We start from the raw sequence: 26,316 nt of genomic DNA, 5'->3' as shown, positions 1-26,316 counted from the left end.
GACGCCACGATGGAGGCTTCTGAGCAGAACGGGGAGAAAGGAAGCCTGAAAGGTGGGAAAGGCTTATAAAGGACTTAAAACAGGGGATTTTATATTGATGCTGGAGGGAAATGGAACCTCAGTTTTGATTGTTAAAATACCAAAGTCTAAATCAGCCCCACTGCCTTCCATTCAAAATTAAGAGACGGGCAGCAGGACCTGCTCCCTCCAGCCCCCAAAGGGCCCGGCTCGGGCGACCCCCCTGCAGGGGCACCCAGGGCTCCTCCAACGTGGAGCCTGCAGGGATCCTCTCACTCAGACTCTTCTGTCAGGGGTGAGCAGGGAGAGGAGGAAATGGCATTTATTAAGCTTTGAATCTTTCAACTGGACCCAGATGGTCCTGGAGGGAGGGAGGGAGGCTGGCGACTCTGCGTGGCCTCCCCTCCCTTAAATCCAAACCACCTGCAAGTCAAGACATCACCTTAAAACAATCTGGGAATAAGACAGCTCCTTCCTTCCTTCCTTCCTCTCTCCTTCCGTGCTTTCCTCCCTCATTCTATCCCTTCCTTCCTTCCTCTCTCCTTCCGTGCTTTCCTCCCTCATTCTATCCCTTCCTTCCCTTCTTCCCTCCCTCCCTCCCTTCTTTCCTCCCTTCTCCCTTTCTTTCCTTCCTTCCTTCCTCTCACCCTCCCTCTTTCCCCAACTTCCTCCCTCCCTTCCTTCCCTCTCTCCCACTGCAATCAGAGAACAGGAGTTCAGAGACTGGCTCTAACCTCCCTCCCTCCCGAGGCTCCCTCTCAAGCAGCCTCCAGTCCAGCCGAATGGACCTTCTTGTCCCTCTCGCGTGGTATCCCGTCCTCACCCCTGCCGCAGAGAAGCCCCACTTTACTTCCAAGCTCGGATCCGCCTTTTCCCAATATTCTCCCCCAGCTGCTGGCATGGGGCTCTCCAAAATTCCCTTAGACTTATTGTCTACACTTGAAACACCACCCCGTGTATCTGCGTTTTCTCCCCTAATCAAATGGACGCCGTCTGAGGGAAGGACTGTTTTGTTGCCTTTCGGTCTGTGGCGCCTGGCACCATGCCAGGGAAAGAGCCGGCACGTGGTAACCGCTTATTGATGGGCCGATTCCGAGGGCCCAAACTTTGATGTCTCCTCGATCGTGATCAGAGCGTGCACAGGTTCCCATGTGAGAGATAATCGAGCTCGACGGCCCAGTCGCCGTACTCCAGGGGTCCCTGGCACGTGCCGGCATGCCCTGCTGGCCCCAAATTGACACCAGAACATTAAAGAAGTGTTTACCGGGCACTACTGAGGAGCCGAGGAAGACGAGACTCGGCCCCGGTGCCTCGGAGAATTAGGCAGAACCACTTTGCCTCCCTTTCCCCCAGGTTTTACTTGTTTTGTCCCTTTAATAAACGGGGCAAACTGACTAAGGGCGGACTGGGTCTCACAGTGGACTGGGTGAAACCCTACGAAGCTGCTTCCAGCTGCAGTTTCTCACTAAGTCCGGGAAAATCTACATAAAATGGTTTGTATTTGATTTTTGTGACTATTAAATCCATCACTCTGGTTTTAATATTTTTCAGCGCCGTTCCTAGGAGAGGATAGGACCTCCCTTCTCTCCTACTCCCCACCTCCACATCCATGAGAAATGTGATTAAAATGAAAATCACATTTGGGAGGAGGCAGGGCAGAGAGAGACGGACTGGAACTGTAGCTATATAAGGGAGGAGGAGAAGAGTGGGAGGTTTACGGCCTGCGGCTGATTGTGTCTGATCACACCAGCATTACCTCCTCCTGCCGCCCTCCTTTCTCCCATGAGTCACTGAGCTCCAGGACCAGCTCCCGGACCAGCGGCGCGGTCCCGGGAGGAATCCGGGGTCTCCCCAAAGTGCTTGTTCCTGATCCCTACAGCCTGGGCACGGCCTAAGCCTCTCATGCATTTCTGCTTACGAGCCCCCCATGAAGTGCAAGGGCAGTTCTTGAAAAGTGATTCGAGGTTCCATCAGTGTGGACGCTCCCCCCAAGCAGTTTATGACCCTCCCTTTCCTCAGCAGATGGGGGCTCCCACCCAAACCCTGACAGCCGGGGGTCGGCGGGCTGGTGATGAGCCTCTGCTGTCTGTCTGCTTCTAGGCTGCTCCTAAGAGCAGAACTTTGTCAGTCTGCTGGGCCCCGAGCCTCCTGCACTCTCCCGGAGCCAGAAAGCAGCTAAAATGGCATGCTTAGTCTATTAACTGATTCTGATCGATCATCATTTGACTCAACGCAAATAGAGATCCACCAACGCCAGCAGCAAGGGTCCGTCAGAACTTTTTCATCCGTTGGGCCCGGAGACCACTATTCTATTACAGCCAGAAAGTAACCGAGACGACAATGTGTTTTTCGTGGGCTGCCATGGCTAGAGCACCCACCAGGAGGGAGGAAGTTAGACCAGACAGCCTTTAAGGGCTGGCCCCCCTGCAGCCAGCTGACCGTGAGGAACCCCTCTGTCCGCACCGAGGCGGGGTCTCCCAAAGGAGACGGGCCTGGCCGGCTTTGCCTTCGAGAAGCCCGGACGCACCCAACAAGCCGCCTGCAGAGGAAGCCCCTCCAGTTACATGGGCCGTCTATAAACCAGAAGAGTTCACTTAGCTAGACTCATCACCCCAACAATCACGGAAAATCAGTTAGATTTAAACGGAACTTTCCCATTTAAAAATAGAAGTCTGTGTCCACACGTACACCACCGGTTGTGTCGTGGGCCCCGAGAAGGAGTCTGGGAAGCTACGTCCTCTGATGTTAAATGCTCTAACTAAAGAAATCTCTTTAAAACACCCTCCAATTCCAGCCAATTGATGACTACCTAGAGCTGCTTTTTCATTTAAACCAAACACAGCCTTGTATCATTTCGTTCCCTTCTCTCTAATTAAATAAATCTGGTCTTTCTATTTTCCAGACAGATTAAAAGGCCGGGGTGTTTTGTTTTTCTCATGCTTTAGAGCTCCAGCCCTAAGTGCCCTGTCTGGGATGACAAGGAGGGCTCGGGGGCTCGTAAGTCGGCTCTCCACCAGAGCATCTGAAGGTCAGAGCGACGTTCGGGCGGCGCTAACCCTTACGGTGCCTCCCGGGCCCCCTCCGGCTTGTCCCCCTCCCCTGTCCAGCGTCTCCGGCCTTACCCAGATTGGAGGAAGCCCGGCCCTCGGCCGCCCGGTCTTTGAGGCTCTCGGCGATGTCCAGCTGCTGCTCGTGGTACTGCTTGGCCCTCTCCAGGTCCTGCATGCACCTGGCCGCGTGCCCCAGGCCGGCATAGGCGCGCATCTCGATGGCCTTCTCCAGCAGCTCCTGGGCCAGCTCCAGCACGTAGTTGTGGTAGGACATGGCCTTGTCGAAGTTCCTCCGGTAGTGGTAGGCGCTGCCCAGGTTGCTGTAGGCCCGGGCCTCCTCCCGCTTGTTGCCCAGATCCTTGGCGATTTTCAGATGCCGCTCGTGGCACTGCACGGCGTTCTCGAAGTCCCCCATGGCGATGTACACGGCGCCCATGTTGCCCAGCTCCCTGGCTTCAGAAAGTTCATCTTTGGACTGCTTGGCCAGGAGGACGCACTGCTTGTGGCTAGCCAGGGCGTTGGGGTAGTCCCCGATGGCCGTGTAGACGTGGCCCAGGCTGCTCAGGGCGGAGGAGGCGGCCTGCAGGGAAAAGAAACAAAGCAGAAAGGGTGAGAAGCCCAGGTCCTTCAGGCAGCTGTGGGGCGGCGGGGGTCTTGGGGAGTGCCGCGGAGCCCTAAGGGCAGCCTTGTGGTGGGAGGCGGACTGGTGGGGGGGGGCGACAAACTCAGACAGGTAATAAAAGCCAGAGAACGGTCCCCTGCATGTGGGGAAGGCCACGGGGAAGTGCAGAGGCCACAGATAGTGGGGGGCTCTGGGCTGAAGGTCTCACACCTAACCCAGATTCCCCCACTATCAGTGGCTCAGAGACGCACGAATCCAGCCTCGGAGCCACTCGTGGGTCCACAAGCCCCTTCTCCTCCGTGCTTGCAGGACGAGTGAGACCCCGAGGGAGCTTCCTCCCCACAGAGCCCACAGCCGCAGTGCCCGTCAGACTTTATTACACACTTTCACTTAAAAGGGGCCAATGCTCGCACTCTGGGGGACACCAGCAGGCCCAGCCCGGCGCCGTGCTCGGCCCCTTCTGGCCTCGCACGGGCCCACTTTTCCTGATTCTCCCCTGGGAAGCAGCCTGCCTAGGATGGGCAGGAATCACCCACCCTGTGGGCCTGCGCCCCCATCCAAAAACAGCATCTGAATTCCCTCTGAGTCCTCAGCCAGGGGGAGCGGCTCCGGGCACCTGTCCCCTGGGGTCCCGTTCCCCTTGGCTTGCGCCGTCTCTGGGTGGGCGTCCCAGCTCCTGGGATAGGGCTTCAGCCCCCTAGTTAAGCTATTTCTATTATTTTCTCACAAATGCAAGGTTAGTTTCCCCATCCTCCAAGTAAACACTCACAAAGGAGCTGGGCAGTGATGGCCCAAGCGAAGATCCTGTTCTTCCCATGATCCTCTCTGTCTTCCGCCCGGACATCCGAGGCCCCTGGGCTCCCTCGCCTCTCTCTAACGGCCACGTTGTATGGCCGGCCACATTCCTCCCCGTCACAAATCTGACAAGCGGGGGGCCATTTTCCCGAGGTTCCCATCATCACCTCTTCATGGCAGGCTCGTGACCTTCCCAACCCCCAAAGTCCTCATCTGCTTCTTTGGGGTGGTCCAGTAGGACGAGGGCTTGATGTCTGCCCCCAGAGCTTTCCTCCTTGCCTCCCCAGGCCTGTTTGTTAATATAACAATTATACTATAACAACAATAAAAAAAAACCCGGCCTTCTGCTTCCCCCTGGCCCAATGGGAAGAAAGCAGACCCTTCCAGGACCACATTCCCAGAAGGCTCAGGAATACCCGGGAGGTTATTTTCCTTCTCCCCCTTTGCTTTTCAGTTTTAAGGTTTTTGACAAGTTTTTGGTCGTTCCATCACTTCATTTCTCAATACACCCTCTCCCTCTAGCCCAGTGGTCCTCACACTTTTTAAATGGGGGCCCGGTTCCCTGTCCCTCAGACTGTGGGAGGCCGGACTATAGTAAAAACAAGAGCTCACCCTGCCTCCGCCCCTCAGCCCATTTGCCATAACCCGGCGGGCGCATAAACGTCCTCAGCGGGCGCATCTGGCCCGCGGGCCGTAGTTTGAGAACTCCTGCTCTAGCCTCTTTATTGGAAGCCACGGCTTGTAACAAAGAACAAAAAAGAAAGGGAAAAGCCCTTCATCAGAACAACCAGCACGTTGTCTACGCTGGAACGCCAGCTCCAAAGCCAGCGCGCTTTCCCAATTCCACGACTGGCTCAAACTGAATCCCTCTTTCCCCCCGATCTCCCATATTATATTCTTCCTACTGCCTCGCCCCTTCTTCTGCCCGCTGTGGCACTGGCACGGCTCCCTTACTCAGACTGCAAGCTCTCTGTGGGCAAGGAGGACGTGAGCGCAGCACACTGGGGGCAAACCCACGGCTCCGGGCCTGCTCCATTTTGCTTTCTGGTGACCAGCCCTGTGGAGCGCAGCGAGGCGGAACCCCAGGTGACAGGTGGCCCATAAAGCATTTCCAGTGCATCCTGCCCGGCGAGCATTGGGCCTCTGCAGGCCTAAGGACTCCCTCTGGGTCCGCGCGAGGCATCAGACAAGGAACTCAGAAGAGGGCACTGCATGTAGTAGACACTTAATAAATGTTTATTGAATTAAATTGCCTGAAGGGCTCTTCTGGCTTAAATCTCTACAGTGATAAATCTGGTACAGCTCCTTTGATGTATAAATTTATTTATCAAGCCTTTTGTGTATACTAAATCCACAGAAGCTGCCAGATAGGGGCTCATTCAATAAATACTGATTGACTGATTAAAGAGGATGAAAATGGCCCAAGAAGTCACCTTCTCTGGGTGTCCAGAGGATTGCTCTCCTTCCCCTTCATCATCCCTCTGCCTCGCATCTGGGGTCAGGAGCCTTGGAGGACTCCATAAAAGCCGGGCTCTTGGCAGCGGGTGGAGAAGCTGTGGAGGAGCCTTAGGGCCAGCCTGGACCAGCCGGAGGCTGCCTCTCTTAGGGTGGGGGCCCCAGCGGCCGGGAAAGAGAGCCATCATCACAAAAACCCAGTCGGTCGTTTTGAACAAATGGCTACCGTGTGGTGAAAAATGATAATAACCCTTAGTCTGTTAGGGTTTATAAAGTCTTTAACTCACAAACACCTGCCTGCACATAAACACTAATAGCTGGTGTTTATATAGAATTTTACGAAGCATTTAATATATTTTATATCACTGGATCTTCACAACAGTCGTTGGATGAACAAATCTTATCGAACCGTTTTACAGAAGAGACAATAGTCTAATAAGAGAAATGCAAGTCCAAAAAATCCTGAGATTTCACCTCCCATCCAACAAATTAACCAAACGGGTAAAACACGGAAAAATCGTCCACGTTGGGGGAATTGTGGAAAGACAGGCACGTTGCCTGTGGATTGATTGGTACAACCATTCTGTGCACTCAATGTGTGTGATGCACACAAAATGCCCTTACTTTTTATCCCTGACCAAAAAAGAAAGGCTCCATACCCGCCAAAATATTTAGAGCAGGACGTGTTGTGGCAGCAAAAACCAGGAACAAAGCAGATGGCGTTGAATGAGAAAGAGCTATTCAACTTGTAGCGAATGAATGAAAGGCAGTTGTGCTGGGCCGTAAGAAATGACTTACGTGATGAATAGAGAGAAATGTGGAGAAAAAAATGAAAGGAACTGATCCCAAAGAAGTAAGCGGAATCAGGAAAACAATACGGGCAACAACCACAACGATCCCGATGGAAAGAATCGGTGTTGGGTTATTTGCTGTCCCGGCCGACTCCTTGTGACCCTCTTTGGGATTTTCTTGACAGATGCTGTTGAGGTTTTCCACGTCCTTCTCTAACTCATTATACAGATGAGGAAACTGAGGCAAAAAGGGCTAAGTGGCCTGCCCAGGGTCTTACAAGTAGGGAGAGGCCAGATTAGACCCGAGTTTTCCACCCGGCCTGGCGCTCTAGCCACTGCTGCCCCAGGAAAAGAACTACCACAAAACAATCCAAGCTGAATCTGGGGCAGTGATACAGGCCAGCTCGGCTTTGATGAAAAGATAAGGAAATCCTCTCATCTCTAGTTCCTTTGCTTCTGAGGGCGTGGGGAGTGGGTGGGACCCCCAAGTGCAGACCACTGCCCATGTGGTTCGATTTTTTTGAAATGTTGACTGGTTTTGAGGATTTTTTTCCTCTTCCTTTTTTTAAGTTCTTTGTTATAGAGGCACATGGATTTCTGGGAAGGCAGAAAGGAGAAATGTAGGCAATGTAAAAGCAAAATATATCAATAAAATTGATTTTTACAAAGGAACGAGGACGCATAATATCAGAGTTAGAAAATAACCTGGGACGTGGACTGGCAGAGCTAGAAGCGGTCCTGGCATCATGCACATCGAAGGCCGGAGCTAGAAAGGACCTCGGACCAGGGACCACACAATGTCAGAACGTGAGGGAAGTGGGAGATCAGTTATTCATCCACTGGATGCAGGGCACTTAATTGGCTTTATGAATGTTATGTAAATCGAATGGGGATGTCAACCTTGCCAGAAAGCCGGTCAGTGTATATACAACCTCTGTAAAGTCTCGTAAAGGCCTCTCGCGAGACCAAACAGACTGGATTCAAGTTTTGTGGCTGTTCTAAGAAGTCTCCCAGATGAAACTTTCGGCCCGTCACAGAAGGACGGGCTCAGGTCACCGAAACGCAGAGGAATCCGGATCCTGCGGCCTGGGAGTCGCCGGGCTTTCCCACGCCGCATCTCTGTGATGCTCGTGGGGCTGACTACGGTGAATCTGAGCCCCTGGCCAGGGCCTCCGTCTGGGCCACGAGGAAGAGCCCTCGGCGGCTCCGAAAGGGAATGAGCAAGTTTTCTGACACAAGGGCCTTCCTTAGGTAGTGACAGGGAGCGGCACTAAGCCGCGGCTGCAGTTTCTCCATGGCAACCGGTCAGCTCTCACTGATACCGAGGCCGGAGGAACCTTCCAAATAATTACTTTTGTCACCGCTGTTTTAGAGTCCAAAGAATAATGCCGTGTCAGAAAGAGCTATTACCTGGACGTGTGAGTGGAGATCACAGGTGATGAATTATTTGGAACGCCCATGTATTAATAAAGCAATGTTTCCAAACCAAGAATCTGTAAATGTGCTTTGCTGATGCAAATTAACAAATTAATAAGGAAACAAGTTTCTGGTACAAGACGCCGAGGTGACAGATTAGCTATTAAGAGCGATTTATAGGTCATAAGATATGAAAGTTGGCAAGAAACCCTCCCTCGGCTGGCTTCATAAACAGTAAAGCTGCGTTTGGCTCCCCGGAGGTTTCCTGTTAGGCATTTTAATTATACCATAAAACCTCCAGAATTTATAATGACTTCTTTTCTTTCTCCCAAACTTGACGCTCTCTCTGAAGCTGATGCAACTTTTGTCGGGCAGCTCAGGAACAGGTCACGAGAACCCCACTGAAGCTAACGACAGACACTGAGAATGGGGTTTGTTCTTCAACTGTTTTCAGTCTGTCCGACTCCTCGTGGCCGGGACGTGGTTTGCCAAGGCCTTCTCCAGCTCATTTTACAGGTGAGGAAACTGAGGCACACGGGGGAGTGACTTGCTCAGGCTCACACAGCTGGCGAGCTTCTGAGGCCGGCACTCTCTGCACCACGGTGCCCGCAGCAGCCAGAGGCAGCGTCGTACAAGGTTGGGCCGGACTGGCAGGGCCAGGACCATCCTTGGGCCCAAACACCTGCTTCCTGGAATCTGCCTGGCCGTCGGCCTTAGAGGAGCCCCGTAGATGGGCAGCCGCCCTGCTGGCAGCGAGCGTGGCCACGGCTCTGAGCTACCACGGACGCACCGGGGTCCCAAATGCCGCTGTCAGTCACCAGAAAGCACGCTTGCTGTCAGTTAGCCAGCCCCTCGCGCTGCGCCAGGACAGTGTCCCCGCCTTTCTTTTCCCTTTCTGAGATGCTCCCTCTGTGTTCCTTGCCATTCTCTCCGTCATCTCTCCCCTCCATCCCTGCCTTTCTTGCTTTCCTTACAGGTGAGCCCAAGAGCATGGAAAGAAGCCTGATGGAGGCCGGAAAGTAGCAGCTTCTGACCCCTTCCCCCCCCCCCCCCCGGCCCACTGCCATGGAAGCAGCTGCACAAAGAATCTGTGGAGTTCCCTAAATCAGAGAAATGACTGGTCCAGTCGCCCCTGAGGTAGGGGACAGGAATGGGAAAGGCCTCCTGCAAAAGGGAGGACGTGGGTCTGAGAGGAAGCCAGAAAAAGCAAAAGTGGAGGGAGGCGGCAGGCGGGGGCAGGGACAGCTGGTGAGAGGGGCTGTGGGAAGCAGCCAGGGTGGCTGGTCCTGGGAGGTGCAGGGGGCCGTGACCAGCTGAACAAAAGGCTTCCTATTTGCTCCTAGAGTTGATCAAAGGGACAGTGGCAGTCAGGAGAACTTAGCCGCCGAAGGGAGGAGCACCAGGCGGATCGTGAGGAACTGCTCATGGTCCTGCGGGGAAGCTGGGGGATGCCTAGGAGGCCGTGCGGGCAGTGGGCCCAGTGTGTGAGGGGGCAGGCAGACGTCACCTCACACCTGAAAAGGGACAGCCCCCTCATAGAGCTTCTCCCAGCCTCCGGCCAACCACGCCATCGGCCTAGGCTGGGGCTAGCCCGTCCCCTCTCTTCCTCAGGGAGCTCCCAGGGACTCAAGAGAAGGGCTGTGCTCTCTCCATCTCCCACCTCCAGGCCTTTATCCTCGAGTCTCTGCTAAAACCCCAGGCTGCCTAGGAAGGTGGCAGACGCCCCTTGGCAGTGAGCAGGCCCTCTGGCTCTCGGCCCCTGGGTGTCACTGGACAGCAGACCCAGAGCAGGGACAGCCGCTTCTCTCCCCAGTCCCAGCACTTCCCACAGAGTCTGTGCAGAAGGTGCTTAATAAATGCACGCTAACTGGAGTAAGAATGAGGCTTGAGAATGACATCAGGGACTAGAGAGCAGATGATTTCCCCAAGAGCAGCAGGAAAGCTGGGATGAAGGAAGGGCTCAGGGGCCTGGAGCAAAGGACGACTGCTTTCTGGTCGCTGACTGATGAGTTGATTACTTGGAACCCTTTTCCCTCTCTAAATCTCAGTTTCCTCATCTGTAAATATGACATAGGAGAAGCTATGAAAGCAGTCAAAGGAGAGCTAGACAATTGGAAGAGGAGGCGGGCCTGTCACAAGTGATGGCGAGGCCCTGGATGACCAAGCCCCGTATCCCCCGCTCCCCCGGCACCCAGACGGAGCCGCCCACATGTGCCCCCTCTAGGACCACGAGGGTCAGTCACTTGGAAGAGTAAAGCAGCAGCTTCAGCAACTCGAGCTATTATTCTTACTAGCTTCAAACGCTCCATTAAGACGACTTTGGTGAATGTTACAGCAGGAACCAGTAACCCTTGATTTCCCCTTCCTGGAACTCCCTCACATCTCAAGTTTTATTTGGGGGGAAAGTCTAGCCTCAAACGAGCTCCTCCTGGTGCAAGACTTAATGACTCGCTCTGGACCGCGGGCAGACCCCCGCCCCGTACACACCATCAGAGCAGCTCCCCTCCTCGCTCCCTGGCTAACCCGGCCACAGTGAGCCATAAACCATTCTTTTGTAGGAGGCTCTGGAACCTTGCCAGTCCTCCTTCAAAGGGAATATTTACAGTGAACAGTAAAGCTCAGTGTTGGGGGAGGGAGTCCAAGTCAGGCAAGAAAGGGAAGGGAGGGAGAGGAGAGAACGGCAAGGAGGCAGAGCGAGCATCTCAGGAAGGGAAAGGAAAGGCAGGGACACTGGGCCGGCGGGTCCCTCAGAGGAGGTTCCCCGTGTGCAGGCTCCCCTGCAGGCCCAGGGACAAGGCGGACCACAGAATCCTGGGAATGAGGAGGCCGCCGTTTCTCATTTTACCCAAAGGCGTGTGTTCCAGACCCAGCAGCGCAGTTATAATTCTATGCTTCCAGTCAGATTCAGTCTCCTTTTAATTCCAAAATCTCCTGAGCCGTTAGCAAGCGAATCTGACGTGACACGTGAGGCCTGAGGCAAACACGTCCACAAAGTTAACAACCCTCAGGAAATGGAGATCCACCGGGCGGAAGCCAGTCAGCCGTTCCAAGGCCCCTTCCCGCCGTCTCCCAGGGAGACTTTGGTGATTGGCCCTGGGTGCCGCGCAAAGGGCGCCCGGACTCCTTAACTCTGCTTTCCAAACGAGGGGGCAACACGCCCTTCTTCACTGGAAAGAAAGGGCTGGACCCTTGCGCACTTTTCATAAAACTGTCCTGGCTAATCATTTTCCCAGCTCATATTTTGTTCAAATAAATCAGGAATTTATTACAAGTTTATAAAATGCTAAGCATGAAATAAAAAGAATGTATAACTGCTCTGCTGAATTAGCTTCGAGCATCAGAGACTTAGAGCAGGAGAAGGCTGTAGGGTCATCCAGCCTTGAAAGAGCGAAGGCTCAGAGAAGGTGAGCGACTTTTCCCAACACACACAGCCAATACGTGGCAGCGCCAGCCCTCGAACCCAGGCCCGGGGACTCCAAATCCACCCCTTTTCCCTCTGCACCATGGGGAGTGCAAAGGTGAAGGACAAACATAACGATGATGTGGAGTCTCCCACAGCCCCAACGTGTTAAAGGCCAGTGACTGATAAGTGCACATTCCCCTCAAGCTGGGAAACTTCTTGGACAGTCAAGGTCCTCTCTAACTGGCTCACCTTGGGTCATACGACGCTCATCCAAACACCCGCACCTAGGCCCACCTTGGTCACGGGCCACTGCAGGAGCCCGAGCTAGCTGCCTTCTGCCACGTGGAGGTCCGGAATTCCGGCTGTCCTCTGCTACCCGGGGAAGTTCTGCTCCTCAAGCACTGCTTCTTCCAAATTTTACCATCATCACCACCATCCCCATCACTGCCATCATCCCCATCCCCATCACTGCTATCACCGCCATCACTATCACTGCCATCATCCCCATCCCCATCACTGCTATCACCGCCATCACTATCACTGCCATCATCCCCATCTTCATCCCCATCACCATCCCCGCCATCCCCACCACTAACTCTCCGGACTCCTCGTTCCCCTCCACACACGTCGGCTCTCCTCACCAGACCCAAGACCCCCATGGGCGGAGGCTATTCCTGAATCTTTCCAGTCTTCAGCCCAGCACCCTGTAGCTGATGGGGCCCGATGAACGTTCAACAAAGTGAACCTAGCTGTCCAACTGGGGGAGACCAGACGGTCTCGTGCTCTCTCTCAGTTCCACGGGTGCACTAAAATCCCTCTGGGCCAGAATCTACAATGTTGAGGAGCAGATGTGGCCCAGAGGAAATGACACAAGGCAGAGGAGGCCGGTGCTCCACTCGCTGGCCCCATGGCTCTGGAGTCATTCCACCTCTACAGCTTACTCCGTGCACATTTCTCCCACATCCCCTGTGTAAAAGGCTTGAGGCTGGTGAACAAAAATGGAGGCAGTCTGACTTTGAGAGTACGTTGGTTGTAAGGAAAGGGCAGGAGACCTTCAAGTACCATCACACCGTGATTCCCATTACCAGGCCTGAGGCCCTTTCTGGCTGAGGCTGTACAGCCTGAAGCCGATGTAATCCAACAAGCGCTCAGTGAGCCCCTACTATGGACCGCTTCCTGGGCTCCATGTTTCAGCTCCGGCAGCCTATGGAATATGGATTTTGGCCGCCCGGCTTGCTGACACTAACAATCTGGCTAAAGCCGACATTTATGAGAACAGAAAGCTAGAAACAGAGTGTGTGCTCAATGATTAGGCAAACCATTGGGTGGCGTAAGAATTTAATGGTCTATTACCAAACTATAAAGAATGACACAAAATGAAAAATTCAGAGAACCATGCAACAATCTGTGTGAGGGAACACGGGGCCAAGGAACAAAAAAACAATCCAATATACACAGCAATTAGAGCAACAGAGATGGTGGCGCCCACCACTGTCTCCGTGCTGCCTCCGCTGCCTCCACTATGCCCTTGCTGTCTCTGCTCTGTCCTCGCTGCCCATGCTGCCCCCGCTGCCTGTGCACTGCCCTCACTGATGCCACGCTGCCCTCTCTGCCTCCACACTGCCCTCACTGATGCCATGCTGCCCTCGCTGCCTCCACACTGCCCTCACTGATGCCACGCTGCCCTCGCTGCCTCCACACTGCCCTCGCTGCCTCCGCACTGCCCTCACTGATGCCACGCTGCCCTAACTGCCTCCACACTGCCCTCGCTGCCTCCACATTGCCCTCGCTGCCTCCACACCACCCTCGCTGCCTCCACATTGCCCTCGCTGCCTCCACACCGCCCTCGCTGCCTCCACACTGCCCCCGCTGCCGCCATGCTGCCCTCGCTGCCTCCCAGCTTAATTTCTGCGACAATTCGTAAACTACAAAAACGCAGTTGGCAGCGACTTCACTCTTGGGGGTTTGCGTTTTGGTTTGTTCAGTGGTTACAGCGCTGGGCCTGGTTCTAATACAGCCTCAGAATCTACAAATTTTTGTAGTTTGCAGATTTGTGTGGCCCTGTTTGCCTTGGTTTCCTCATCTGTAAAATGGGCTAGAGAGGGAAATGGCAAACTAATCCAGTACCTCTGCCAAGAAAAATCTGCGGGTGCTGCGGGTAATGAAGACTTGGAGCTGGCTGGAAGAACTGAACAACCACCACCCTGTGGGGGAGATTTGCTGGTGAGTGGGCATCCTGCAGCCCCTCACCATGACAGGAGAAAGTGGGGTCGTGTCTGGTGTGTTTAATGCGGTACAGATGAACAAGTGACGTTCGGTGGCCCCGGCTATTCGTCCAGGAGCCATCCGGTGATGTTCATGAGGCTGCCAGGCCCCCCTCCCTCTGCGGGCTTTCCCACAGGCCCACAAAGGCTCAGTTTACTTAGAAGCTACTTCTGAGCAATGGGGGCAGGGACGTCTGAAGGGGGAGGTGTAAGTCAGCTGTGGTCCTCTGGTGCGGGGAAGGCCCCCCCAAAATGAGGCTATGCAGACTTGGAAAGCAAGCTCGCCATCTCCCTCGAGCCGTGTTTCTGTAAAATGTATATTATTGGAGGAGGGGGGAGGAGGAGCTCCTTGAAAAACTTCAAGAATGCAAAGATGGAAAAACTCCATGTGTACATGGGTCACTTTTGGAGAGCGGCATCTGGGGCCCGAGGCCACGGCGCTTCAGCTTCCTCTGACCCGTGACCCCTTGGGGGTTTTCTGGATGGAGACACTGAAGTGATCGGCATTTCCTTCTCCAGCTTATTTTACAGAGGGGGAAACTGAGGCAAACAGGGTTTGGGGACTTAGCCAGAATCACACAGCTAGGAAGCGTCTGAGGCTGCATTTGAACTCAGGTCTTCCTGAGGCCAGGCTGGTCCTCTGCACCTCACAGCCATGTCCATGGCTAATCGTTAAGGGACAGGTCAGTTCTCCGGGAGCCTCCACAGCGTGGATCAGAGCATCTGAAGGAGCTGCGGGGCAGCCTTTGCTGACAAGGGTGTTGCGGACTGGGAATGAGATAAATTAGAGGCAGAGGGAAGAGGAGAGGTCAGAGAAGGCAACAGCCTTTCAGTAGGGAGGTCAGACAAGGCAACAGCCTTTCAGTAGGGAGGTCAGAGAACAGCAACGGCCTCTCAGTCTCCTTGTATCATCCTCTCACAAGAGGAGATCCATTCTGGGTGGGATCTCCAGCAGCCACTGTCAGGGGGCTCCCGTGTATTTCAGCAGCTAACAGTCTAAAGCCAAAAGCTAACAAAGCTCCCGGCCACTGATCATTGGACTTCAATTCTTATCTACTTTTTGAGGGATTCCGCTGGGCCTGCAGATGAGCTCTAGAACCCAAGCTCCTGGGCTCTGGCCTAGACACTCTCCTCTGCTCCTGCCAGACTCTCCCGGATGCCCCCCACCGGCTCTCTGGGATGTCCACCACCAGCTCCCACAGGTTCCACTCCCACCTCCATGGAGACATTCTCCAGGATGCCCACCACCAGCTCTTTGGGATGCCCATCACCAGATCTCTGGGATGTCCACCACCAGCTCCCACAGGTTCCACTCTCACCTCCATGGAGACATTCTCCAGGATGCCCCCCACTGGCTCTCTGGGGCACCAGCTCTCCGGGATGCCCCCCACAGCTCTCTGGGATGCCCCCCACAGCTCTCCGGGATGCCCCCCACCGGCTCTCTGGGATGTCCACCACCAGCTCCCACAAGTCCCCCTCTTTGGTTGACCTCCTCAGTCCTCAGCTTTCTCTCTCCCCCAAACTCCAAATGTGCCCTGAGCATCCCCACTCAGAGGTCTTGGAGCAGAGGCAAAGTGGAGCCCAATATCATCTCTGTGCTACCTGAAGGTCACCCCGGCCTTCTCCCCCTGGCTCTCCCTCGGTCCTGCAGCCAGTCTCATGAGGCCCTGTCCAGAATCTCCCTCTTCCCTTTCCCAGCATCCCCCCCCAAGGAAGGCCCTTTTCTCTACAAGTCTGAACCAAAGCTATAGCTTCTTGTCTGCCCTTCTCTCTCCCTCTTCTCATCCATCCTTCACACCTCCAAGAGGGAAATCTCTGCAGAGTCACAATCAAACAGTCCTTCTCGTATCCAAAAGCCTTCAGTCTCCCGACATCTCACGCCACCAAGGGCCATTCAGATACATAGAACATCCTGCACAGGCCAAACCAAAGCATCTCCCAAGAGACCTGGAGCAGTGGGGGTCCCCATACCCCTCCCAGCTCATCGCTACCTGCAGCTGATCATGCAAATGACTTTGCTGGCCTTATATCTCCCACCAGCCAGAAGTTCCCCACCGCTGACCTGAGGGATAGGGTCACAGCTCCTCAAACCAGGCATTTGAGGCCTTCTGTCTGTACAGACTCAGAACATTCTAGTGGTATTAATCTATGGCAGCAAACAGGGGCCGTGGAGGTGCCAGGAGGGGTGGGGGCCGGCTGCAAGCTAGAACCAAGGAGGAACCTCCAAGAACGGGAGTAAAAAATGTCATCGAGGAAGAATCTTTTAAGGAACAGAAGATTGGAGCTGGGCAGCTGGGGCACCCAGGGAGGGTCTTCAGAGCGACCCCTGTGATGGCTTTAGAGAGGTTACAGGGCATGGGCGGACTCCAAAGGGGCCACGGGAACGGCCCAGTGCTTCGACATCCCACGGCAAAGGGATGTTGCTCATCATCAGGAGCCATAGCATCCTTTTCCTTACAGAATCCCCCCCCCCCCCAGTTTCCCAAAAGCAGACTTGGGAATCGTCTGACCTGGGATGAAAAAGTGAAGGCTCCGAAAGCGCGAATGTGACGGTGAGCCAGCTGCTTAAGGCCTAATGATGATGTAATAACACGCAGCATTTACATGGTGCTGGAAGATCTGGGGAGTGCTTACAAACTATACGGATCCTCCTCCCACTCAGAGAGGGAGCTGCCCAAGGTCACGCAGCAAGCAAGTGTCTGAGGCAGGACTGGAACCCAGGCCTTCCCTTGTGCCCCCACTGAGCTGCCGGGGCCAACTTCGCATCCAGATCTTCCGAGTCCAAATACAGCTCTTTGGACGAGACCACAATGCCTTGCACCGACATAATTTTTAAAAATTATTTAATATTTCAAATGATTTTCAAAGGAAGTTTATCTCACTTTTAAGGAATGTGATGAAATGTATTTAGTATGGCTTATTTTAAGGATAGATTTCCTATTGAAATAGATGGTGACATTCTACTGCAATGGCTATTTTCGTTTTTCAACGGGCGGCTGGATGGTGAGGGCACTGGGCCTGGAATCAGAAAGACCTGAATTCAAATCTGACCTCAGACACTAGCTGGGTGACCCTGGACAAGTCACTTCACCCTGTGTATCTCCGTTTCCTCACCTGTAAAATGAGCCAAAGAAGGAAATGGCCGGACAGGCCAGGGTCTCTGCCAAGAAAACTCTATGGATGCTGTCGGTGTGTCCCATTCCACGGGTCACAACTGAATGACTGAATGAGAAATAGCAGTTTTTACAAGCAGGGGCGCATGGCCTCCTGTCCGGATAGTCCCAAGTGGACAGAGTTGAGCATTTGATAAAGACAGACTGGGAAAGGAGCAAGGACCGCCATTACCCTTCCTATGTTAGCGCCGGCCTTTCCAGTGGCTGGGGGTCAATCGCAGCCTCTTTGCCGACCTTGAGCTTGCAAAGTTGCCCAACTAGAATACGAAGAATTGTATTTTCCTTGAGCAAGTTAACTCAAGTTTCAAAACAATCACATCTCAAGTCCTGCAGGGCCCGGACTGAGAGGTGAGATGGCCCAGACTGGGAGGGGAGAAGGCCCGTACCGAGAGGGGAGAGGGCCTGGACCGAGAGGGGAGAGGGCCCGGACCGAGAGGGGAGAGGGCCCGGACTGGGAGGGAGAAGGCCCGGACCGAGAGGGGAGAGGGCCCGGACCGAGAGGGGAGAGGGCCCGGACTGAGAGGGGAGAGGCCCGGACCGAGAGGCGAGAGGGCCCGGACTGAGAGGGGAGAGGGCCCGTACCCAGAGTGGAGAGGGCCTGGACCGAGAGGGAAGAGGGCCCAGACCGAGAGGGGAGAGGGCCCGGACCGAGAGGGGAGAGGGCCCGGACTGAGAGGGGAGAGGCCCGGACCGAGAGGCGAGAGGGCCCGGACCGAGAGGGGAGAGAGCCTGGACCTAGAGGGGAGAGGGCCCGGACCGAGAGGGGAGAGAGCCTGGACCGAGAGGGGAGAGGGCCCGGACCGAGGGGGGAGAGGGCCACGCCAAACATAGAACTGGGAACCGTATCTGGAGTGAGTGAAAAGCCCCGGGAGGTGCCTGCAGATGCCTGTAGTCACAGACATTTAGAGGGGAGCGCTATTCAGGTGTGTTTGTTCACTTTGGGTACACAGATGGCTGCAAGAATGGCAGCGTATTGTGAGCTAGCGTGGAGCTATTTAAACATGTCCTGTTAAAGCCAGGGTCTTGGAGAGAGCCACAGGAAGAAAAAATGGGCACAACTGCTAGTGCAGCATGGCCCTCGTCCAAGGGGCTCCACTCCAAGCCTGCTGCAGCGAGCGGAGGCTGACCCTGGAGCTGCCTGTTCTGTCTGAAGTCTGCTTCTGAAACACCTTGGAAGCAGGGAGAATTTGTGATGGCAGAAAGGAAGAGGGCAAAGGAAGGGAAGGAAGGGGACAAAGGAGGAGGGAACAAAGGAAATGGGAAAGGGACTTAGGAGGAAGGGGACAAAGGATGAAGAAAGGTGACAAAGGAGGAAAGAAGGACGCGGCTCTTTTCAACACTGAGGTGATTCAAGTCACTTCTGATAGACTTGTGAGGGAAAGAGCCGTCTGCACCCAGAGAGAGACTGTGGGGACTGAATGTGGAGCACGGCACAGGATTTTCACCTTTTGTTGTTATCGTTTGCTTGCTTATTTTTTTTTTTTTCTCTTTTTCCCTTCTTGATCTGATTCTTCTTGTGCAGCATGATAAATATGGAAATATGTATAGAATAATTATGTTTAACATATATTGGATTATTTACCATCTAGAAGAGGGGGAGACGAAGGAGAAACATTTGGACCCCAATGTTTTGTGTCCTGGTCATGGGGAAAGGCCGCATGGGGTTTGTGGTGGGTGCCCACTTAGTCTGTGCCTCCCAGGGCAGAGTGCTGTGTGGGACACGAGATCCTCATGGATAAATCCATCAGGCCCAGTGCGAGGTCTTTGGGACAGTCCATGGGGCCCAGTGGGAGATCCTCGAGGACAGTCCATGGGGCCCAGTGGGTACCATACCAAAATCACAACACGCTAAGGTCTAACTGAGCTGCAAGGAGAATTCCAAGGAGATGAAGGTTCTCTCTGAGCAGCCCGAGGGATCGGGGAGGTCACCCGCTCTGCAGTGATCCTAAGGGAGCATGGAAGCGACAAGTAGGGTAAGTCTCCCAGCCACCTTGTCCGTCTTGTCTGAGGAGACTCCGGATGCGCCGCGCTTCCCCTGGGAGACAGCTCACCACAACATCCTTTGTCACACCAGACAAATATTGGTCTTCCCAGCTTCTCCTGGGTGCCATTAGGGGAAAAGCCAGAGCGGCCCAATAAGGAAGCCGGGTCCTTGAGAGCAATTTGGTGATTAAATCAGCTGGGGGCAGCAAGGATGTGCTTCAGGGGCTCGGTAATAAGACTCTGGGAGATATATTCATCATTGTATACTTAATAAAACCGGCTGCACAACAGCGTCCACTGGGAGCTCTTGAGCGCACGGGGAAGACCAGCTGTGCTCTGAAGAGGCCGGCTGCCTGGTGTGGGCAGAGGTGGGCCTGGCAGCTCTCACGCGGCTGGCTGCAGGCGCCCGGGGAGATTGGCCTGGAAAAGCTGCCCGCGGCCGGACCAATAGCTTGAGCCGTCCACTTTGTCCTTAACAAACGCTCGCTCCCTTCTCTCCCAGCCCACGGGCCCTGCTCCCTCTCAGAAGGGAAGATTCTTCTTATTTGTTTACCTGTGCAGACTATCTGACCATGCTATAAATAACCCTGGGGCAGGTCGGTGGGGCAGTGGTTAGAGCACCTGCCTTGCAGTCAGGAGGCCCCGAGTTCAAATCTGGCTTCAGACACGTGGAAGCGGCCCTTCCTGCCCCTGGACATTCTTTAACAGAGGGAGAATCATTTCTGTTTCAGCTTTCCTCTCAGGAAGTGTTCAGCTCTGCTTTGGCAGAGGGACGTCCTGGAAAGAGCCCAGGACAGGCCCTGGGCCGGGGACACCGGCTCCTGGCACAGTTTTGCCACCGATTGGCCCGGTGACCGGCAGCGAGTCCCTCTCTGGACCTCTGAAAGGACGCTCGCACCCAGAACCTTGGGCTGGGCTCAATGACGCACCCCCTTTCCTCGTTCCTCCTGCCCAAATCTGAATTCCATCCCTGGTCCCTGGACCTCCTCACACCCCTCAGGTATATTCCCAGATACGATACGAGACACCAGATGCATATGCCGCCACATGTCACTTCAGGGAGCCCGGAGCGTCGGGCAGTCAATGAGGGGGAGGGAGAAGAGCGGAAAGGGTTCAAGTGGAACAGTCGGGGTCTTAACCAACCCTATCGACTCAGCAATTTTCCTAGGCCAGAGACCCAGACTTCCCCAAACCAGCTCTAGTGAATACTGATTCCAATTAGTCACTGGATGAGTTGGAAGAGCATCTGAAAATAATGCCGAACGATATTTATTAAGTTTCTAACAGACGCAAAGCACTTTCTGGCGCCGGGAGAGAGCCACACGTTGGCCCTGTTATGGCAGGGAGATAACATAGATGGGCTAACAGACAATGGCACCGAATCATATTCTAGAGCTCATTAAGTCCGACTTGTGAACCGAGCAAGGAGCCCCCTACAACCGCCCGCCAAGGGGTCACCCAGCTTCCCCTAAAGCGCCTTCAAGGAGGGGGAAGCCGCTACTTCCAAGGGCAGCTCTAAGGGGTGAAGCTACTCTGGCACCCGGCCTCCCCGGGCTTCTCTGCAGCACAAGCAAAGATCAGAATTTAGAAAAAAGGGCCAAGGTCCTGCCAGCCTAGAGCTTTGCCAACCATGACCTCTCCGATCCCAGAAGTCTACAAGCTTGGGTTTTCCTACGAATCCTGTCGCACCGGGCACAGTCGCAGGCTGGCACCCCTGGCCTTTGTTTAACCCTACAGGTTTTCACCTGCTAATCCTCTTGTACCTTTAACCGCACCAGATGCTAATGCCCACACTGGCTGCCCCCAAGAGCCACAGGGACGCGTCCAGAACCACGCCAGCTGCTCCGACATTCAGGAAAATCTGGACTCCAAGACATGGGCGGTCACTGGGATGCTAGCTCCAGGTAAAACTGTGGAGGACCCGAGGGCTTCTGCTTGTCTCGGAGCAGCAGCGAGGTGAGATCTGCGCTCTCCGGGGAAAGGAGGCCGAGACAGATCCTCCCGGGAGGTGCAGGCCGGCCACGGAAAGGGGCAAGCCGGAGCTCCTCTCGTCCCGCGCCGTCACCACTGGCACTCGTACGGAGAGAGTGACCAAAGGCCTTGTCCTGCTGTCAGAAAACGCTGACGCAGATGGAATTCGTGTCTCTGACCCAGTTAGAGTCTGACTGGAAAAATTCAGGGCAAAAGAAAGACAGAAAAGGGAGAAAAGGCCAAGAGACCAAGCCCACGGTCACTCTAACCCCGGCTGGACAAAGCGGGGATCAGGACGGGGAGGAGAAACGCTGGGCTTAACCCTGTCCATGGCTGATGGGCTTGGCCCCGGCCCACCACCCCCCTAGAAGCGGCCCCCATGCCAGAGCCTTCTGGAGACCGGAGGGACCGTGCCCAGAGCAGGCGGCCCGGGCTTGGCCTTGGGGCCCGGCCCTCCCCAGCAGCGTCTGCTCCTGCTGCTAGAGGAGCCTTCTCGGAGCTGGCGGCCAGCAGGAGAGCCGGTGCCCATGGCCTGAGCGCTCTGTTAACTCTCACAATCCGGGCATGAGATGCCAACCCTCGCCTCCCCCAGGTGGTGCCGGGAGGGCAGGGATACGAGATCACCACCCTCCGAATGGCAGACAATGGAGGGGAGGGAGAAGATTGCACCCAAGGAAGCCGCCGGAAAAGGAGACTCAGAGATGTGTCCGACGCGGGCGTGAGGTCGGTCCCTGCCTCGGAAGTCCGGCACTGCCCGGCCCACCCTGGCGCTGTGCCTCCCACCGAAGGGCAACGTCCACAAAGCCCTGGAGCAGATCCACTCCCTCTGGAGGGCTGAGCTCGTGCTTCCCAGGTACACTGGAGACCTCCCATTCTGCTCCCAAGAGGGTCCGCCCCGTTTCAGACTCATGTGATTTTCTCACAGAATCCCTGGCCATTTCTGCGTGTTCTAGAAGGTGTGAATGGGGAGCAAAGCTTCCTTCTCAGGAGCACTTCATTAAAAGAGGAACAAATAGTACTGGTCAAGCTGGAGGCGCCAATGGGAGTGGAGCAGCCCGATTCTCACACACACACACACACACACACACACACACACACACACACACACACACACACACACGTTTATATCCCGAAAAGATTAAAGGGCATCAAATGCAATAATGAATATAATGCACTGAATTTTTTTTCAGTCAGACTCTCACTGGGTCAGAGACACAAATTCTAGGCCAATAAGAGGCCATCCAGAAGCCGGGGGAGTTTCCAGGGCGAGAGGAGCGGAGCCCCCGAAGCCTCCGAGCTTCCACAAAGAACAGCAGCCTAGGGGCTCCGAAGGCTGGGCGACTGGAGGGATCCAGACTGCGGTGAGCGGCTAGTCCGCGGCTCCCTGAGCGCTGAGCGTTTCGGGCCAAGAGCGAGACGCCGTGCTCTGGGAGGTCCGGCCGACTCGCCGGCCCTCCGAACACAAGAGTGGCCCACAAACACCACGCCAGATCAGCGAGGGCCCAGCCATCTTGCCATGGCGGAGAACGGGCAGCACTTGACCGAAGGAAAAATCCCCCATTCAGGAAGGAAATTGTGAAATATTAATAAATAAAAGGATCCGCCAGTGATAGTGAAATGTTATCTATCCGGGAGCATCTAGGACACGGGCCTAGGGGAAATGAGGAGCTCCACGGCAACTTCAGGCAGAGCCTCAGATAAAAACATAGATTGTCCCCACAGCCCACGGAAATTCCTAGAAGACATGAGATGGGAGATAAAGAGGATTATTGCAAATGAAATGAGAATTCTAGTGGAGAGAACTGGGAGGAGAATACACAGTTTTATGTGGGAGGCACAAAATCTAACACAAATAACAGAGTCCTTGAAAATTAGAACCCACCTCATAGAAATGATTTGATGAGACAGCAAGAAAGGTTAAAACAAAGTCAAAAGGCTGAAAAAAATAAAAGAACATGCAACGAATCTCATTAAAAAAACAAGACAAGAAGAGATAATCTATGAATCATCAGGCAACCTGAAAACCACCAGCGCAGCCACAATAACATCAAAGCTTCTGATAACGGTTTTTAATTATAGATGGAAACCGTCCGGTCCCCTAGAAAGGAGGTAAAGTGGAATATAGAAGGGTTCTCCCAATAGAAACGAAGGCGCTGAATGGAGACTTCTCGTCTGTTCGTAGCACTTTTACTTTCTGACCACATTTAACAGATGCACAAGTCAAAAATTATTTACTTTGCTGACCACAATAAAAATCATATTTTCTAAAGGATCTTTGAAAAATGGATTAAAAAGCCATGGAAGATACTTTAACATATTTAACCGGTATGGGACTACCTGCCATCTAGGGGAGGGGAAGAGTTGCAATGCTAAAAAATTGTCCATGCAAATGTCTTGTAAATAAAAAGCTATAATAATAAAAAAATAATTTTTTAAAAAATGGGAGATTAAAAAACTTAAACCTGAAGCAGAACTTTATCATCCAAGAATAAAATTTCAAGAAAATAGGAAATTACATCAAAGAAAATATAACAATATTTTTGAAGGTGTCATTAAAAAAGAGGAAATTTGATGTGACTACTTTCTGTAGTGTTCTATTTCTCTAAATTACGATCGTTCTCTGGGAGCAGGATTCTCGGGGAGCTTCTGGAGGAAGCCTTGGCTTTGGTTCAGTTCAATAATCCCAAATCCAGCCCTTACTGTCTCTTTCCAAATCTTGTCTCCTTCACTTGGGGCTAGGCTAGTTTTAGTAGAGGCCTAGCTCTCTCCTTGGTTCCGAGCTAGTCCTTTGTCTCTTCCAGCTTCTCCTCCAGCTCCCTCTGAATCCAAAGCCTCCACCCGCACAGAGGTGGAAAATGGGATGACTCTGACTCCGCCTCGGAGAGTGTGGGACTGTGGCTTTTCCGGAAGTCAATCCTAGTGGTGAAAGTCCTCTTTGGCCCTGAAGTTCTCCAGGAAGTCCTCTCCTTGACTGAATCCAGACTCTCTCTCTCCCCCCTGAATCCTGGCTCCTTCTATTCTCCCAGAGAATGGGCTTATGGGAGCTCCTTAAAAGTATGATCTCTTAAAGGGGTGAATCTCATGGAGTTCTAGTAAATACAATACTGAACTAGAGAATTGTTAAGTATTATGCTAAATTAGATAATTCTATCTATTCCAGTGACAGCACCTTGTAAGAACCCTAACAACTTTCATCGCAAAAAAGAGAAAGAACAGACCAAAAAACTGATTATAACTAAAATTTTTTGAAAACCAACATATTTGAAAATTTCAATTAAACATCAAACAGAAATTCTGAAAATCAGAGATAGATAAGCAAAAATTGAAAACAAAAAAGTCAAATTGATAAATAGGATAGAAAACTACTTAAAAAAATAAAAATAAACCATTAGCTAGTCTGATCAAAAAGAAAACCAATGTGCCTGTATCTATTCTTCCACTCAAAAGAGAGAAAAATGCAAAGAAAGACAAAAAAGGAAATAGAATTATTTTGCCCAAATGCACACTAACTTACCTCCAACCTAACAAAATCATCAATTTAAATGAAATGGATGACTACAAAAAACCCAAAATAGTCAGATGAACAGAAGAAGAAACAGAATTTCAATAGCCTGATATCATAAAAAAGAATTTGAAGAAGCCATACGTAAATAACCATCTCCCCCTTAAAAAAAAAAAAAAAAAAAAGGAAAAGGAAAAGAAACCAAGTCAGACCAAATGGGTTTGTAAGCGAATTTGAGCATTCAAAGAAAAAAATTAAATATCGTCTGCATTGCCAAAATGAGAAAAGCAGGTCTATAAATTTAAGCATCTTTCCTCCTCTCTTCTCCCTCTCTGAACTCCCCAGAGCTAAGGGCCATGGCCTTTTCTCCTCTGGGCCCCCGGCCCTCAGGTGCCTCGCACAGTCAGCCAGGCTCTCCTCCTAGACCCTCCCTCCTTCTCTCCAGGTGGGCGGATGCTACGGTCCTAGGGGTCTCCTCGGTGGCTTCCTTGAATGGGCCACTAAGGGGGATTCTTGAGGGTCTCTCCTGGCCTCTCTTTAATTCGCCTCCTGGACAGGTTTATCCTCCAGCAAAGAAGGCTGAGGAGGAGGATGGCCTCCCTCTGGAGACGGGCGAGGCAGGAACCCAGACTGTAGAGTGAAGAAGAGAGTGAGAAGAAAGGAAGACCAAAGCTTCTAAGGGTCTTCAGCCATGAAAGGAAGGAGAGGCCGAAGGCCATAACTATCCAGGCCTGGTAGAGGTAGGTCCTTTAAGGCCTTTTCATAACAGGGGACATGACACAGCAGGAGCATATATTAGAGTGAAAAACTAAGAATCAGGGCGCCCTCATGGGATCCACACACAGAGAATGGCCTATGTTGGGGATCTGCCAGGGCTAAGTCCTGTGATCCTTCACAGGTCTGGTCTCCCCCATTAGACTGAGCACCTTCCTGGGGGGGGGGGCAGGGAACAGCTTTCTTTTAACTGTCATTTGCATCTCAGCATGCAGCACCAGCGCCGGCATACAGCTGGCAGTTAATAAATGTGCACTGAATTGAACTGAAGGATCAGAAACACAGACCTGGGGTTGGGAGAGACCTCAGTGGCCAGTGACCTGACTTCCCTCATTTACTGAGGCAAAGGAGGAGCCAGCGGCGGGAAGCTGGGACAATACCCCCCCCCCCTTTTTGCCAGGAGCTGCCTGGGTTTGGTCAGCCCTCGGCCCCTGGCTCTGCCCCTGTGCCCGTGCAGCCTTGGCATGAATACGGCCCTGAGGAGGCTGGGTGCTGGCGAAGGCCTCCCACAGCTGCCAACGCTCACCTGAAGCGTGTCCCCCTTCCCCAGCCCGAGCACAAAGCCCCCTCTGCCCCACACTTCGGTTCCCAGCTCTGGCCTGGGTTTCTATTCTCACAACATCCCCACCCCCAAAAAGCCCACAGCCCAAACCAAGAGAAGAAAACAGGCCTCGCGCAGCGGCCAAGGCCGAGAGGCCGGGCCTGTGAGCCGAGCAGGCCCCTCCGGCCGGTGACCTGGGCCCCGCGTGCCAGTTACCGCAGGGAAAGTGGAGCGAAGCCACGAAGGGCCCGGCCGCCATGCGCACTCCCACCCCGCTGCGGTGCGCTTGTGAGCCCGGCACCCTTTTCTGGCTCGGAGAGAGCGAAACCAAAGCTTTGAAACCCAGCATATTTACAACTCCATTACAAGTATTTCCTCTTCAAAACCCAATTTACATCTAAGAGCCCGTTCCTTGTGTACTGATGTGATACTTTCATCTCTAAATCTAATTTATAAGCACAAAGTCAGGGAAAATGCTGAAGGATTGCCACTTCTGAGCCTCGCACAAGAGCCGCAGAAAATGCACAGAGGCTTTCTATTAAGTGGCTGGGCAAGAGA

General features: G+C 53.4%; 1 protein-coding gene across 4 annotated transcripts in view; it reads right to left on the bottom strand.

The window, feature by feature from the left end:
• Positions 1-26,316, bottom strand: part of TTC28 (tetratricopeptide repeat domain 28) — a 554,617-nt gene that overhangs the window by 132,665 nt on the left and 395,636 nt on the right. For all 4 annotated transcript variants that reach the window (XM_074295047.1, XM_074295055.1, XM_074295071.1 and 1 more), the window contains one exon: positions 3,141-3,648. In XM_074295047.1, the coding sequence (XP_074151148.1) occupies positions 3,141-3,648 (508 nt within the window). The remainder of the gene's footprint in view (positions 1-3,140; positions 3,649-26,316) is intronic.

Source organism: Sminthopsis crassicaudata, chromosome 1 (genome assembly GCF_048593235.1).
Source record: "Sminthopsis crassicaudata isolate SCR6 chromosome 1, ASM4859323v1, whole genome shotgun sequence".
Taxonomy (NCBI): domain Eukaryota; kingdom Metazoa; phylum Chordata; class Mammalia; order Dasyuromorphia; family Dasyuridae; genus Sminthopsis; species Sminthopsis crassicaudata.
This window is presented reverse-complemented; position numbering and strand designations above follow the sequence as displayed.